The sequence below is a fragment of the Talpa europaea genome (genome assembly GCF_964194135.1).
Source record: "Talpa europaea genome assembly, chromosome: 6".
NCBI classification, from domain to species: Eukaryota; Metazoa; Chordata; class Mammalia; order Eulipotyphla; family Talpidae; genus Talpa; species Talpa europaea.
This window is the reverse complement of record NC_140072.1, coordinates 81,067,236-81,083,136: the sequence shown is the minus strand read 5'-3', so window position 1 is coordinate 81,083,136 and position 15,901 is coordinate 81,067,236. Positions and strand designations below refer to the sequence as shown.

Genomic DNA, 15,901 nt, shown 5'->3' with positions numbered 1-15,901 from the left:
TCCCCATACAATTACAACCCCCTTATTTTGACCCTAAGCCCTCCTTTCCCCGCCCCCACCCTCCATAGAGAGTCTCTTGTTCATAGTTATTTGTTGATTTTGATATTTTCTTTCTTATAGTTATTCTTTTTCCTGGTCCCTTATTTAAGTTTTCTAGATTCCTGCTATGAGTGAGACCATCTGGCTAATTTCGCTGAGCATGATCCCTTCCAGCTCCATCCATGTTGCTGCAAATTGCATGTGTTTATCTTTTCATTTCTGTATCCTTAATGCCTAAAACAGTGTGCCTGACACATAGTAGGGATCAAGTATGTATGTGATAAAAGAGTTAGCAAAGAAATGGAAGATTTTCAGAGGGGACTGAAGGTGAGTTCAGTTGCAGACATCAGTGTAACAAATAATTGGTAATTTAAAAATATCAACATTGATAGGAATGTAAATTGTCACTTAGAAGGCAATGTGTCAATATGTATCCAAAGCTTTGAAAATGAGTATATCCTTTGTTAAAGTAATTCTTGTATAAAAATATATCCTTTAACAAAATAACCTTGATTATATACATGACATCTCAAGTTTGTCAAATTCAGCATTGCTTAAGTAATGATAAAACAGACATGATCAATTCTGGTTTCTTGTTTAAATAAAATAGAGTATAATCAAAGCAACGAGGGGAAAAGTGATGCAATTTCTATATTAATGGTATGGGAAAATATCCATTGTGTATTTTAAGTGAAAATTTCAGACTACAAAAGGGAGACACCAGATAACCACATTTGGGGATAATTATCAGTGCAGTATGATTTTGGGTGATTTTTATTATTTATTCCACTTTTTAAATTTTCTGCAACGAATGTGTCCTGCTTTTATAATAGGCTAATAAGCATACCTATTTTTAAGATGTGCACCTTGAGTTCAAGAACCAAGTTTTCTCTGGAAATTCAATTTCATTGGCAGCATGGTAGGATGCAATTGTGAGATGCAAAAGAGAAGAATACAAGACACCATATTTAAGAAAGAAGCAAAAAATAAACCACCAAACCTAAAGAAAAAAAAGAAAGAAGTAGGGAGGATCTCAGAGAGAAAGCAGTGTCAGGGGAGTCCCCAAAAGTGACGTTTCAGGGAGGAGGGTTTGCTTAGCACCAACAGCAGAAGGTCTGAGCAAGGAAAACACTGATGGACTGGTGTTGGAGTGGGTAGCTTCAAGGTGGTGGATGGCAGCCCCCTCAAAGGAAGAAAAGCAGCCATGGAAAGAGCTGGTGTGGAAAAAGGGAGAGATGAGTGAGTGTAGACAGCAAGTATAGGTAACTTCCATGCAATTTAGCTTAAAGGGAAGAAATGAGACGCAGAGGGTAGAAAGCATGGTGTGCGGGGCAGGGGTGAGGGGGTGATTTGGCAAACTAGCCTCACCTGCCTGTGATATGCTATTTTGTGCTCTTTCTCTCTGCGCTGGGAAGGCCAGATGATCTGGATGGAGTCCATGCGGTGCATGATATACATGTGCTCCCCAAAGCTCCGCAGCCTGCAAGAGCTGGAGGAACGGAGGATGCATCTTTCTGATATCGCCCCCCATGATACCACGCGGGATCTCATCCTCTTAAACCAGCAGCGGTTGGCTGAGATCGAGCTGTCCAACCAGCTTGAGAGGAAGAAGGAGGAGCTGCGTATCCTCTCCAAGCACTTAGCCATAGAAAAGAAGAAAACAGAGACCTTGCTTTATGCCATGCTGCCTGAACACGTGGCCAACCAGTTAAAGGAGGGCAAAAAGGTCGCGGCAGGTAAGGCAGTCCCTGCCCCTTGCGGTGTCTGCGCAAGAAACAGCGAGCCTGCATGGATTGAGGCACAGACTCTGAAACCAGATAGACCCAAGTTTGAATTTTGGCTCCATTATTTGTTAGCAACATGATTTTTGGTTAATTACTTAAGTTGCATATCCTCAGTTTTTTTCTCTCTGCGTTGAGAATAGTAAAAATATATAGGAGTGAAATATGGGTTAAATTAAAATGCCTGTCTACACACACACGTGCTATGTTAACTATAAGGACATGTGTTATATTTTCTAAGGATTTAAAGCTGTGTCCTAAGATTGGCTTCTTTGCTCAGGGACCATGAATAGAGTTCTTCACTATAAATCGAAGAGTTACATTCCCACTTTAATGAAATCATGGAGTGCCTCTAAGGACCGTCAGGGAGGGCCAGCTCTTTCTGGAGGGAAGGATGCCATGTTCATTCCTCACTCACCTTCCATTTATCACAGGCATGTGTTCACTTACCAGACTGCGTGGTGAACTTACTCCTGCCGGAGTGCTGTCCTGGGCCGTGGGGACCCAAAGCCAATCGCAATCGTGTGGCCACAGAATGAATTAATAGGGAGAAGGGGCTGGAAAGCACTTGAATCCAGAATTCACAGAATTATTACTCTATCTTCTTGGCTATCACTGACACCTGGTTTATGTTGCAGGAGAATTTAAAACCTGCACAATCCTTTTCAGTGACGTGGTGACATTTACTAACATCTGTGCTGCCTGCGAACCTATCCAGATAGTGGATATGCTAAATTCTATGTATTCCAAGTTTGACAGATTAACCAGTGTCCATGATGTCTACAAAGTAAGTGTCTGTGTATCTGGTGCATGTCTGTTTCAGTGTGCTCAGGCAGGCAGTTGCTTGCCGTGGGGCTTTCTTGCCTCTCTCTTCACTGTGTGTGAATTGATATGGGTAGGATTGGGGTATGGAGGAAGAGCTAAAAGGGAATTGGAAGTATTTTAGCAATTATTTTATAATACCCAGTGCTAAGATGTCTTTGAGAAGCAGACAGTTTACCCAGAGAATAATTCTCCTACTCCTTAAATTTCTCAGTCTAATCTAGGAAATATATATCTAATATACAGCATCATATGACTATGCCAGGGACCTTCATCTTCTCTAGGATTTATTTCCTCCAAAAGCACGAAGACCTTTGGCCCTCTTATGGTTGGTCCTTGAGACCTTGAGACTTTTTTCTTGTTGTCTCCTCCCTCATGCTTCATACACCACTAACAAATAATCATCAGCTTTAATATGGTTCTTCTGTCAATAGGTGGAAAATTAAAAATATATTTAGGGTGATATATTTAGTAAGTTAGTATTCAAAATCCCCCCCTGAATACCTTTTTTTCTTCCCTCCCAGGTGGAAACAATAGGAGACGCTTATATGGTGGTAGGGGGCGTCCCAGTGCCCATTGGAAGTCATGCTCAAAGAGTGGCTAACTTTGCCTTGGGGATGAGACTTTCTGCAAAAGAAGTGATGAATCCTGTTACTGGAGAACCCATCCAGGTAGACATCAATGGCACACTTGGCTTAATACCAATCATCTCACACAAATAAGTAAAATTCTTTTTATCAGTCCCTCAGGTGATTGCTGTTATATTAATATTGCTGTTATAATAATATTAATAGCAATGGGTAATTTGCAATTTTCTTTCTCTTCTCTTGCATATGTTGCTAAGTAATAGAGATATTAGTCAAGATAACATTGTCCCAACTTCTCTCAAGTTTCAGAAGAGGCTTTGGAGTTGGGAACTTTCTGTGAATGCTTCCTTTGTCCAGAGTGTGGGACAGGGCTGAGTGTGTCTCTTTAGTTAGTTTGTGGGACTCAATCCACCTTGGAAGTCAGCTCATTTATAATTCCTGTTTTCTTGTTCAGTCATTTCAACAAGTGGTTCGGGCTTACTAAATAGCTAACTTTTCATCGCTTAAGGAAATTGTATATCCAACATGCCGTCTGACAGGTTCAGAACTCAGGCTGAGGTGTGAAAATGCTGCCAGCCAGCAGGCTAGACACCATGGTGCCATAAGATATTCAGCATAGCATTCCTTCCAGCATGGCTATTAGTGGGACATCTGCTCGCCTTTCTCACAGGAAGCTGCTCTTCCAAGTACAGAAGTTTGTTCACACTATAAAAGTCAGACAATTTTGGAGATTGAGAGTAGGTGTCTTCGTTTGTCTGCTCAGCAGATCCTAGCCTCCCAAGATGGCAGCGTCTCTGCCTCTTAAAATCAAGAAGCCTGCCCTGCTCCTGTCAGTCACATACTCGAAATAAACTAAAAAACCAACTAAAAATAAATAAAGTCAATTGTAAGATGGAATGTGGTTTTCCAAATTATAACCCTTATGCAGGAGATTCTGAAAATGGCTATGCTCACCTCATCCTCACCACCACAGTTAGAGCTGAGGTCCTGGCTATTATGTCCTCTGTAGTCTTCGTAGCAAAAGCTAACTACGTAATCGTAAGAACGGCATATCTACAATACTTGGTTTGTTGTACACAGATATGAATAAAACCCTAACTAGGTAATAAAAAATCACGGTAGGAGGCAATGGAGGAACAGAGGTAGGGTTAGGCAAGAGAAAAGTGTATTAGTTCAATGACTATAATATACGCCACTGCAAAAAAAAATTGAAAATTATATTGTGTGTAAATAAAAAGTATGTGTGTACATGTGAGAATACGGAAGAGACATAGCAACATAGAGGGAAAAAATTCTATACCGACAAGAAAGAAATTAAACGATGAATTCCTGGGAACTCTTATGGTGGACTTACCAAGAAGAAAACAGGAAAAGATACTTTCAAGTCTAAGAATAGCGATGTATTTAGCAGCATCATACATCTACCAGAAACAGTATACTGTGTAGATTTATTTAAGGAAGTAGGGAAAATGACTGAAAACATTTTCATTCTTAAGAGAATTATGCTGCCCTGTCTACAGTTTTAAAATTAGTACTCTTTGAGATTCTTGATTATTTCATTTATACACTCCTTGGTATACATACACTGTGATATTATTATGCATGAGACAGTCTCACTAACTGCTTTCAAGGATTAAGAGAAATATGTTACAGGCTCCTTTTCCTAGAGGAATTTATAGTGTTATTTCAGGGAGAAGAAGATCCAGCATGAAAAGACAACTAAATCTCTCTAGGATATAGAAGTTGCAAGAGAATGCTGTTCCCACACTAGTGGTTTTTTTTTTAAACCCACCAGAGAGCAAAGAAATATAGATGAAATGAATTTTAAAAAGTGACAAGATTTTTCAAGGAGCATACCCATAATTATATTCATCCCAAGTAGAGAAATAATCCATCGAGGTGAGGGTAAGAATAGAACAGTCTAAATTTTAGTGAACTTTTATTTTTTTATATAATTTAATTTATTTATCTGTATATATTTTACATCATTGTTCATTTTTGTACAATGTTTGCTTTCTCCTTTCTAGTGTAGTCCCTATAGAATTCCCACCACCAATTCACCCGTGCACCATCACCATACTCCCTTGTGCTCTTCCCTTCTCTGTTTTGATCCCTCTCTCTCTCCCTCCACTGCAGGATGTCTCTGATTTGTAGTTGCCAGTTATTTTTTTTTTTAATTTATTGTTTTATTTTCTTCTGATCCCTTATTTGGTTCCCCTATATTCCTCCTACAAGTGAAACCATCCGATACATGGATGGAGCTTGAAGGGATTATGCTCAGTGAAATAAGTCAGAAGGAAAAAGAAAAAAATTAGTGAACTTTTAATGGCCACATGGGGGCTGGAATGACAGGATCCTATAGATCCTGTCTTTGAGAAATCCTAACCACAGATCTGTACTCATTTAGCAACTCCTTCCACAGTACTTCATGAAGTTCATGGATTATTCAAAGTCTAGAGGTAAGGGAGGAAAGCTGAGAGAGCTCCCCATTCTCTGAAGTATGTAGAACCTTTCAAAAATGCAAAGCACTGCCTTTAGGAGGCTCCCTCTGAGGCAGGTTTGGTCTTCACCAAGGGTACCATGATAACCATTGAAGTCTTGAGGCAGAGAAGAATGGTAGAGAAAAATCTCCTAAGGTACAGAGAGCCAAGGTGGGGCTGAAGATATGGGAAATGCCCCCAAATATCACTATTAGGCTATAAAGCAGATATCTCCCATTAGTCAGAAAATTAGTGACTTGACTGAAATCAGGAGGCTCTCTTCCTTACCAGCCTTACTGGTAAGGAAGTCCTCATCCCACCTTCATGATATCTGGAACTAGTGCTGCTTAGATGCTAACACTGACACTGAGAGACCCAGATCCAAATCAAACACAGATTAAATCCACCCAGTCTCCACTCCAGCCATTTGCCAGGAGTGGTATAAATTTTTCTGAGGAGGAAATATCATCTACTTCAGTCTCTATCATACTTTCGCACACAATATGGGACATATTTTTGAGTAATTTAAAATGTGAGGTGCAGGAAGAAACAAGAAAAATGGCAGTGTGGTGGATAGTCACAGGAGGAATAGGCCCAGGGACGGCCTGGGTGTGGGTTATCAGACAGAGTCTTAAATCTGACTATGATAACGTTTCAAATAGAAAAGGGGAACAACAGTTCTGAAGAGGTAGGAATTATCTAGCCATTCATCCATTCATGGATCCATCCATCCATCCAATGGAAATGAAAATGATAACAGAAATAAAATTTCATTTCATGAGCTTAACAGAGACTAGACACAGGAGAGGAAATGATTAGGGATTCTGAAGACAGAGCAATAGAAATTGAATAGAAAAGAAATGAAATATAAAGAAGAAAACAGTGCATCCTAGGGGTGTAGTCTATATCAAATAGACTACTGTATCTAGAACTAGAGTCCTAAAAGAATAGTGTTAGAATGGGTCAGAAGAAATATTTGAAGGGGTGATTGTTGAAATTGTTTTAATATTGATCAAGGATATCCATCCCTATATCTGTGAGAGCTTCATAAACCCATACAAAATAGATACAAAACAAGCATTTCTCTTTAGGTACACCCAAAACCCTAGTCAAACATGCAAGAAAAAGAAATATAAAGCATAAATTGAAAAGGAAGCAGTTAAGTGATCACTATTCATAGACCAAATAATGACACACCTAAAAATCCTTATACAAACTATATATCTAAAAAGTGGGCTTACCACCTCACAGTATACAGGACAATACCCAAAAATTTGTTGAATTTCCATATACTAAGGACCAAAAAATTGGGAAATGGAATAAAAACAGATTATTTAAATCTTGGAAAATAACAAAATTGGAGAACTTTCATTATCTAATTTCAAGTCATTCTAAGGTCACAGTAGTAAAAACAACAGAAATGGCAGAAGGAAAGAAAAAATAGATCACTAAATCAGTATAGAATGTCCAGAAATAAAAGATACATTTAAGGCCAACTGATTTTTGACCATATCCACTTATAAAGAAATGGTTTTGTTCCAATTGAATATCCATACGAAAAGAAAAATGTATCCCAATCCTACTTCATTCCCTATATAAAAATTAATTTGATATGAATCACGTGCCTCAACATAAATGCTGCAACCATGAAACTCCTTGAAAGGAAATGTAGCAGAAAAGCTTTGCTTCATGGTTTTGAGATAGGCAAATATTTTAGGACACAAAAAGCAGTAACCATAAAAGAAAGAAAAAAGATCTAAACGTCATTGTTTTGGATCAAATTGTGTTCCCCATTAAGTTTGTTTTGTCTTGTATTGTTTTGTTTTTTGTGGGACCCTTGCCGGCGACCAGGGAATGAACAGCCTCGCAGCCCAGCACTCAACCGCTGCGCCACCAGGGGAGGCCCCCCATTAAGTTTGTATGTTGAGGAGTGTGCAAGATTGAGGGGTATGCAAGCTAAGGAAAGAGGAAGCCTTGGAAAACCAAAGCCCCCAACCCCTTGATTTTGTACTTCCAGGCTTCAAAACTGTGAGAAAGTAAATTTCTGTTGTTTAAGTCACTGACTTTGTGGTATTTTGTTAGGATACCCTCAGCAAACTAATGCAGTCATCAAAATCAAAAATTCCCACATTCCAAAGAAAAGGCTATACCAACCCACAGAATAGGAAAAATATTTATGATATGTATATATCACACAGCCAAGTGTATATATGCTCTCATATATTGACAATGAAAGATTAAAAAAAAACAGCTTTTAAAATGAACAAAAAAAATTAAACAGACTTTTCACAACAGATCTGTGAGTGGACAGTACAGGCATGGAACGCCCTCACATCATTAGTCGTCATGTTACTACACTTGATCTTAGCCAAAAGGCCGAGAAGCAATAGCCGTCACGTTACAACCATGAGCAACCATTTCACACCTACCAAATGCAGTGAACACGTGGAGCAAATCAAAATGTCACGTTGCTGATAGACTCTAAAATAGTACAAAGACTTTGGAGAATTATTGGGCAAGGGATTTTTTACTTTTATCTTTTTGATGTTAAGTATACATCTGCCTTGTAATCCATGAATTCCAATTCTGGGTATTTACTTGAAAAAAATGAAAATATATGTTCACAAAAATAAATGTAAAAATGTTCCTAACAGCTCTAAAGTGGAATCGACCTACATGTTTATGAAGAAGCCTAGATAAATAGTGATATATTTTGAAATAGAATAGTATTCTGGAATAAAAGAATGAGTGACTGACACGTACAACAATATGGACAAATCTCACAAACATTAATTTGGACAAATGAAGCATGATGCCAAATAGAATATACTATATACTTCCATTTACATGAAGTTCTACAGGAAGCAAATTCATCTTTGTTAGAAGAAATAAAAAGCCAGTTGCCTCTGCAGGGAGGAATAACATGTAACTGGAAGAGGGCACGAGATAATTTTGCAAGGTAATGAATTAGTTTATCTTTTATTTTATATGGCAACTATAGGGATATCCACGTATACATGCTCTTGTCAAAACTCATGGAAAGGTCTGTCTCTCTTATGCATATTATATCTCAATCTAAAAGCAAGAGTGTCTGATGGTCCCTGTTAAGTGAGGTTCTCTCTGCACAGATCAGAGTGGGGATCCACACAGGACCAGTCTTAGCAGGTGTCGTGGGGGACAAGATGCCAAGGTACTGCTTGTTTGGTGACACCGTGAACACAGCATCTAGGATGGAAAGTCATGGCCTTCCCAACAAAGTGCACCTCAGCCCCACGGCCTACAGGTAGTCATTCAGTCATTCATTTATTTTGGCCTTCCTCTGTTCCTCCGTTCCAGAACCAGAGTGCCTAGTAGCCATGGCATGGGGGTAGTAGAGGAAACCTGTGATTTTTCACTTATAATACATGACTTAGATTAGACATTATGTCAGATGATAAATATTGTTGAGCTTCAGCTATAAGATAGATTCTACTCTTAAGAAGTGTGTGGTCAAATGCAGGGATTGGCAGATTATAGCCAAAAGGCCAAATCCAATTTGCTGCTTGGTTTTGTAAATAAAGTTTTATTAAACATAGCCATACTCCTTTATTGACACATTATCTATGACTGCTTTCAAGCTATAACAGCAGAGCTGAGTAGTTGTTACAGCATTGCCTGCAAAGCCTAAAATATATACTGTCTGATCTTTTACAAAGGAAAGTTTGCTGACCCTTTTTGTCTAGTGGAAGAAGAAAGAAATATATTTTAAAAGCGTGACAGCACAATGATAAAGTACAATGATAAAGATCTGCGCAAAACAATACTTATGGTTTCTTAACACCTTCCAAGACCCTATGATTCTATTTTAAGTTCTTTTACATATGTTAGTTCATTTACTGTTGCAACAACTCCATGAAGATGTATTATTCTTCTTTTCTACAAATGAGGGAAAAATCAGGCAAAAAACCTTAATATCGTGCCTTAGTTCAAAAGCAACGAGGAAGGAAAAAGCCTGAATATGACTGGGGGGTAAGGTTGGGCTCAAACCACTTTTTTAACTACTTTGCTCTCACATCAAGGGAATTACAGTGTGTGTGATGGGAGCCTAGCCCTAGGCACCTGAGCCAGTGAGACAATTCTTTGTTGAAAAGGAGATTCCAGCTCAATCTTCAACAAGGAGTTTCAGAGTGGGAATTAGCCCACGCTGGGGTACTGAGAGTGAAAAAAAGCAGCACAGCACAGATGTCCAAAGTCTACAAAGCACCACAGCAGCTTAGCTTTATTGGAGTAAGACTCTGAGTCAGGATGAGGCGAGAGCTGCGCGTGGGCCCTGCTGCAGGACAAGGACTTGCCTGCTGGTGAGGAGGAGCCCGAGGAGTGTGACGCTGGAGGCAATGGCAGGGCCACGGTCCTGTTTAACCCAGGATGTCCTTTTTTTTTTTTTATTCTGTACAGTGCCCTGGAAAATCAAGGGTTTGAGATCATCGAGAGGGGTGAAATCGAAGTGAAAGGTAAAGGAAAAATGACCACGTACTTTCTGATCCAGAACCTGAAAGCCTCAGAGGACGAGATCATGGGCAGGCCGCCGCTGGGTCACCAGGGTAAGCTCGAGGGAGGAGTCCTGTCAATCGTGCCCAACATTTTTTTCACTAACAAATCCAGGTTTGTTTAGTGTGGTCCTTGGGTTGGCTGGGTCAGCGCGGGTGTCACCCCCCACACCCATCTGCTGCCTCCTGTTCAGGAGATCTGAACTCCCTTCTCTTGCACCCCTGATGCTAAGCTGTTGCTTGAACTGGGCTGATGGACCCAAATAAAGGGTCCCTCATATTCGTTTTTAAGGCTCTACCCTGTCCACAAAAGGGATTGTTTTGGGTCCCATTCTCCTGATAAAGAAACTGAGAGAGAAAGAGCTAAATTAAAAACTGGAAGTGAAGACCAGGAGTGACCATCCTTTGAGTTTTTGGGCCCTGACCATGCCCACTGACATCACTCCATTCTCTTACCAGTATGCCCGCCTCCCCCCCCCCCCCCCCCCCCCCAGAGTGCAGAGGATTGCTGGGGAGAGATAAACAAACATTTTTTTTTTCTTTTCTTTTCTGTTTTCAGAAATAGAAAAAGTAAAGGGGAAGGGTGCTTATGACACTCGATTGTGAGGGGAAAGCACAGCTGGAGGCCTTAGCAGCCCATAGAAGGTGTATCTAGCTCAAACCAGACACTGCTCTTGCCCATGCCCGCTGGAGGGGCTTTCCCAAACTTCCCAGCTTGGGAAACAGGATCTGGAACGTGGTATGGGTCAGAAGGCTCTACCCCACTTTCACTTCTGTGCTGGACAAAACAAGAACAAAAAACAAACCACTGAGGATAGAATGAGTAAGGGTTGCTCCATTAAAGTCTCAACCTGGACCCTGAGAAAGAAGGGGAAGAAAGGGTGTGAAGAGGGGGGAGGGGATAGCCCCTCCCAGACCCAGAACATCTGTGCAGATTAGGAAAAGCATCCCTTTGGTGGGGCTCCCTGAGACATGCTTACTGCAGAGGACAGGCCCCCTTCTGCTGGTCCCCAGCCTGGTTAGCTCTGTCCTTTCAGAGGAACAGCAGGACCCCAGATGCCGAACTCAGAGAGGAGATTTCCGTCCTTTCTGGCTTCACTAGGTTTCCCAGGCTTTTGTCCCCATCAGTCCAGGGGCTCATGCCATGAGCTCGACTGTCCTTGGGGGAAGGGGTGACTTTCTGTCCAGCCTCCCCTCCCATCTCCACCGGAGCACAGTGTTGGCTGTTGGAGCAGGAAGATGAAGGCCAGGACCTCCCAGGGATGCCCCCCTGCTGGCGGCTCTCCTCTCTGAGTGTCTAAGTGGCTTGAGAACAAGACCCCACTGACCTCTGGGTGCAGAGGAACTTTCTCCGACACAGCAAGACCAAATAAAAGAGGGGGAGAGAAACGCTACCTGCATGCCTGTGCTCTTCCCGAATTAACCTCTCCCATCAGGTCATCCCCATGGGACACACTCTTCAGTGACTGGGGAGGCTTGGGAGGGAGACTGCCATGAACTTCCAGTGACTCACCCCGCGCAGTGAGCAGTATAAGCCAGGGCTCCACCGCAGCCGCGCAGGGGGAGACGAGCCTGCCCTCCTTGCCTGCCCTCCCGTGCCTGCCCTCCCGTGCGGTGGAGCTGAGAGCCACCCACTCACCAGGTGGGAAGACAGGAGCGCAGGCCCTGGGGGGCTCTTCATCCTCCTTTCTCCTCCTTTGTTCTCAAAAGCAGGTGCATTTGCTGTTCTTCACTAGATGGCGAACACATTAAACGTATTAAATGTCCAAGAGCGCACCAGCACTGACATTTAACAGTTGGAACCTCTGGTCCTTCACACTTGACACCCAAGGGGCAGCTGTGTTCACAGGCAAAAAGATAGACCCCTCCTCTCCTCATGCAGTCGGCTCACGCTTGGCCTCTCCCCTTTCCTGCCCCTCATGCTTTATTAATTAATTAATTTATTTATTCATTCATTCATTCATTCATTTTTTGCAGAGGCCGGTGCTCAGGGAAGCCAAGGTAGCAAAGTCGTTGCCATCTTTAGGTACGCAGACAACCAGCAGCTGCGTCCCCCAAAGAAAGAGACAGCAGAAGGTGAGTACAGCAGACAGGTGCATGGCACTGCTGGCTGTAAACAGGATCACTGGGCATAAGGCATGGCTCATGGGGGATAGAAAGAGCCAGAAGGGACATCATTTGTGAGTGTGGGCCCTCATCTTAGGGCTCATGAATGGTTGCCTCGCTGTCTTTTGAATACACTGTTGTTGTTGTTGTTGTTATTATTATTATTATTAACCTATCCACCTTCTTTCCCACTCCAAGAGTCCCCTTCAGTCTATAAGGGCCCTTTATGTCCTCCTCCCAAGGAAATTTCTAGTACCTAGAAAAACTCGTTATTCCTCATGTGGCCACAAAATGAACAAGGGGCACCATGCCCTCCAAGGCAGGGGCTCCTTGCTCAGCAGTGCCCAGCTTCTCCCCTTCCCACCAGGTGGTGCCCTCAGGACACTGGTACAGTCAGTCACCCAATGTAGACTCACATCCCCCTCGCACACTTGCACACTTGTCCCTGAGGGCATTTGGGAAGGAAGGTTTCTCCCACCTCATGCCCATGCTTGAGACTCAGAAGTCCTCAGGAGCCATTCTCAGCACTGCCACAGCTGGGTTTGGGGTGCAGGGTCACAAAGGAGCATGAAGAACCAGGGCTGGGCGAATGAGTTTCTGTCGCAGCGGCAGCCACCCCCCCACCCCCCTCTGGCCTTGGGGGCCCCTCTCCCTTTGGCAAACCCTCTGTTCAGTGACCCAGATAGAGCTGAATGTTCCAGGCAGTCATGTATGTGTCACAGAAGGCCGTGTTCCAGGGAGTTTTCAAAAGCTATCCCAGGACCCTGAGACAATGTCTCAAAACTAGTGTAAATCCATGTGAAGCGTTAGAACAATTTACTAATCCATATACATAAAGAGTTTGGCTTCATTATTCTTAGTATCTCCTGGCTGAGTGTCACTGAGCCACTGCTGTTGGGCACTGACCCAGCACCTGCAGAATCTGAGGATGAGGGAAACAAGAGCAGCTTGTTTGGGGGACAAGAGCAGCTTTAAACAGACTTTCTGTCATCACCGGGAGGCATTTTCCTACCCACCCATACCCCCCCCCCCCACGTTTCCGACAGGGTTCAAGCCCTGAACAGTCATCCCCTGCTACTACAAGCTCTCACTTTCACGGATTCAACAACATTCCTCGGGAAACTGCTGATGGTCTAGGAAGTCAGGGTCAAAGCCAGGCACTGTCCTGGGATCGCTCCATGCTAGAGTCATGGGGATGACGACCAAGGAAGTCTCCCTGCAGGTGCAGTACTTTAGCTGCATTGTACATGAGGGGAAGGAGCCAGCCTGACAGAGAAGGGGTTTCCAGGCAGCGCTGTGCCCTGGACCTCAGGGAGAGGGGGCACTGCGGCTTGGCGGATGTGAAGGAGGGAAAGAAGGCCAGTGTATCTAGAGGGTGTGGAAGGGAATGGAGCCGTGGGTCAAAGCTGGGTGTGAGCCTGGAACAACCTGGCCTTGGCTCACCTCTGCCCACACAGCGAATACGAGCAGGAGGTCTGGGGTGAAGTGGGGAGCTGTGAGGCTCTGAGGGAACATTCAAGGGGAAAAGGTCATTCAGAGTCCATCCAAAGTCCTCAAAGTTGCTCCATAAATAGCAGGGAAGGGAAAGTTGAAGAACTCCTTATGTTCCAAGAAGGTGAACAAATTCACTTTCAAAATTCTGTTATATGAGGTCCTACCAGGGAGAAACCAACAGGGCCAGGCAGGGCTGTGTGTCTTGTTTACAGGTGAGAGGCAAAAATTTACCAACTGGGCCTGGATACAGTACCTCTTCCAACTATGGCTTTGTTGTTCCAAAACCAACACCAACTGGAGAAGAATGGAGACCACCTCTGTTTGGGGTTGGGGCCTGGAAGGGTGGAGAGCATTTGTTGGGCAGCTGCTCTTGAGATAATACATATTATCTCATGTGATGCAATAGTCTCTTGGCTATTCCTATAAAGAGGTAGAAACTTGAACTTCAGAAAGGTTTTATCTTTTATATGAGGTCTCACAACTAGCAAGTGGAAGAAGTAGAACTTGATCTTCAGGCTTGTGTCCCGAGCCAGCCTGGCCCTGTGAGACCTCTTTGAGCAGCAGGCCAACATGATTTCATAGTTTCCCCAAGAGGTAGGCCACCACCCTGGACATCCTGGCCTCACAACGGCCCCGGCGTGTTTCCCGCAGGTCCTCTGGGCCTCATCTGAACAGATTTCTGACGATTGGGTGTGACTAGCAGGTGACACACTGTGAGTGAATGATGATCTGTGTGGTGTGAGCCAGAGGCCTAGAGAAATGAGGACACAACCGATTGGGCCTTTGGACCTCAGTCTAGGAACCCAAGTTCGACCTTCTGAATCAGAAATTGTTTTTGACAACTTGCCCAGGTAATTCAAGTTTGAATCCATCACTGACACACCTTTCTTAACTCTGATGGCCAATCACAGACATAAAATTTAGCCTTGATGAGTTTCTGTCATCTGCCCCAAAGGTCAGCTATGGTTCTAGATCGCTTGGGGTCTTCAGCTACATTGCTATGTCATTCTTACCTCTGAGGAAGGTGGAGGGTACCAAAGAGTCACTCTAGGACCCCCACTCTCATATCCACCTCAAAGCCATTCCACCTGCCCCCTATGTGGGCATCTTGGGAAATGTTCCCTTCAGAAGCCAAAGTCCACCAGGACTCTTTAGATCAGGCTGTTGTCTCCCTCAGAGACCTGCCTGTTTCCCAGTCTCCAGAAATTGAGAGGATATTCAAGGCTCACCTCATCGGGCATGTGTCCCATCTACCTCACTAGGTGGTCACTTGGTTGCCAACCTTATGATTGCTCTTCTGGGATGTGCCTCCCTTTTGACTTGGCTCCTGATGGAGGGAGCAGGTGCTCCCCTGCCTCCCTCTCCTCTGCCCAGTGGTTCAGGAAAAATATGCCAGGACCTTGGCAGAGACCCCTCTCTGAGATGTGATGCTCACCCTCCCCCAGAACAATTTAAAGGGGGCCTCCCTGAATCTCTTCAAGACTCCTGTAAGTCAAGGGCAGGGGGCGAGAGGAAGCACTCTCTGGGATCCTGGCCTGTGGCACCCCGGATCTGGTTTGCATTTCAAAAATACGCTTTTCTTGCACTCCACCGTGTGTCTGGGTGTTAGATGTGTCCATAGAGAGACTCAAAACCAGTGTATGTTGACTTAGATATTTAGATATTTAAGCAATCACCTTTCAGTATTGACTAAAAAATTGGCCTTTCAGCTTTCTCTGCTGGCAGGCTCTTCTGGCATCTTGTCAGATCCTGTTAATCTGTTTTTCAATTTCAACTTGCTTCAACTTGTCTCCTAACTGATTCTCCTGACAATTATAGTAATGGGTTCCAGGCTGACCTGCACACAGCACTTAGGCAAGTGGCCCAGGCTCCTTTCTGGGGGTGACCCCTCCTTATAAATCATGGTCTGAGGGTGTCCACTTGGTGGATCATGGCAGGTTAAGATAAGGACTTCTTACACCAACTCCTAGTCTTTCCTCTGGAGAATGTTAGTGGCCGAGGTCTCTCTACTGAATATGTATAGGGTTTAGCGTTGTGCCTGAGGTTTGTTGCTGAATTTCTCCACA

The 15,901-nt window shown here is 43.5% G+C and overlaps 1 protein-coding gene across 1 annotated transcript in view; it reads left to right on the top strand.

Annotated features, from left to right (window-relative positions):
* LOC311172285 (guanylate cyclase soluble subunit beta-2-like) overlaps nt 1–10,363 on the top strand; it is a 32,944-nt gene extending 22,581 nt beyond the window's left edge. The window contains exons 8-12 of the mRNA XM_084235582.1: nt 1,455–1,775; nt 2,459–2,607; nt 3,167–3,313; nt 8,838–8,992; nt 10,144–10,363. Of these exons, the coding sequence (XP_084091708.1) occupies nt 1,455–1,775; nt 2,459–2,607; nt 3,167–3,313; nt 8,838–8,992; nt 10,144–10,360 (989 nt within the window). The 3' untranslated portion in view covers nt 10,361–10,363. The remainder of the gene's footprint in view (nt 1–1,454; nt 1,776–2,458; nt 2,608–3,166; nt 3,314–8,837; nt 8,993–10,143) is intronic.
* The last annotated feature ends 5,538 nt before the right edge of the window (nt 10,364–15,901 follow it).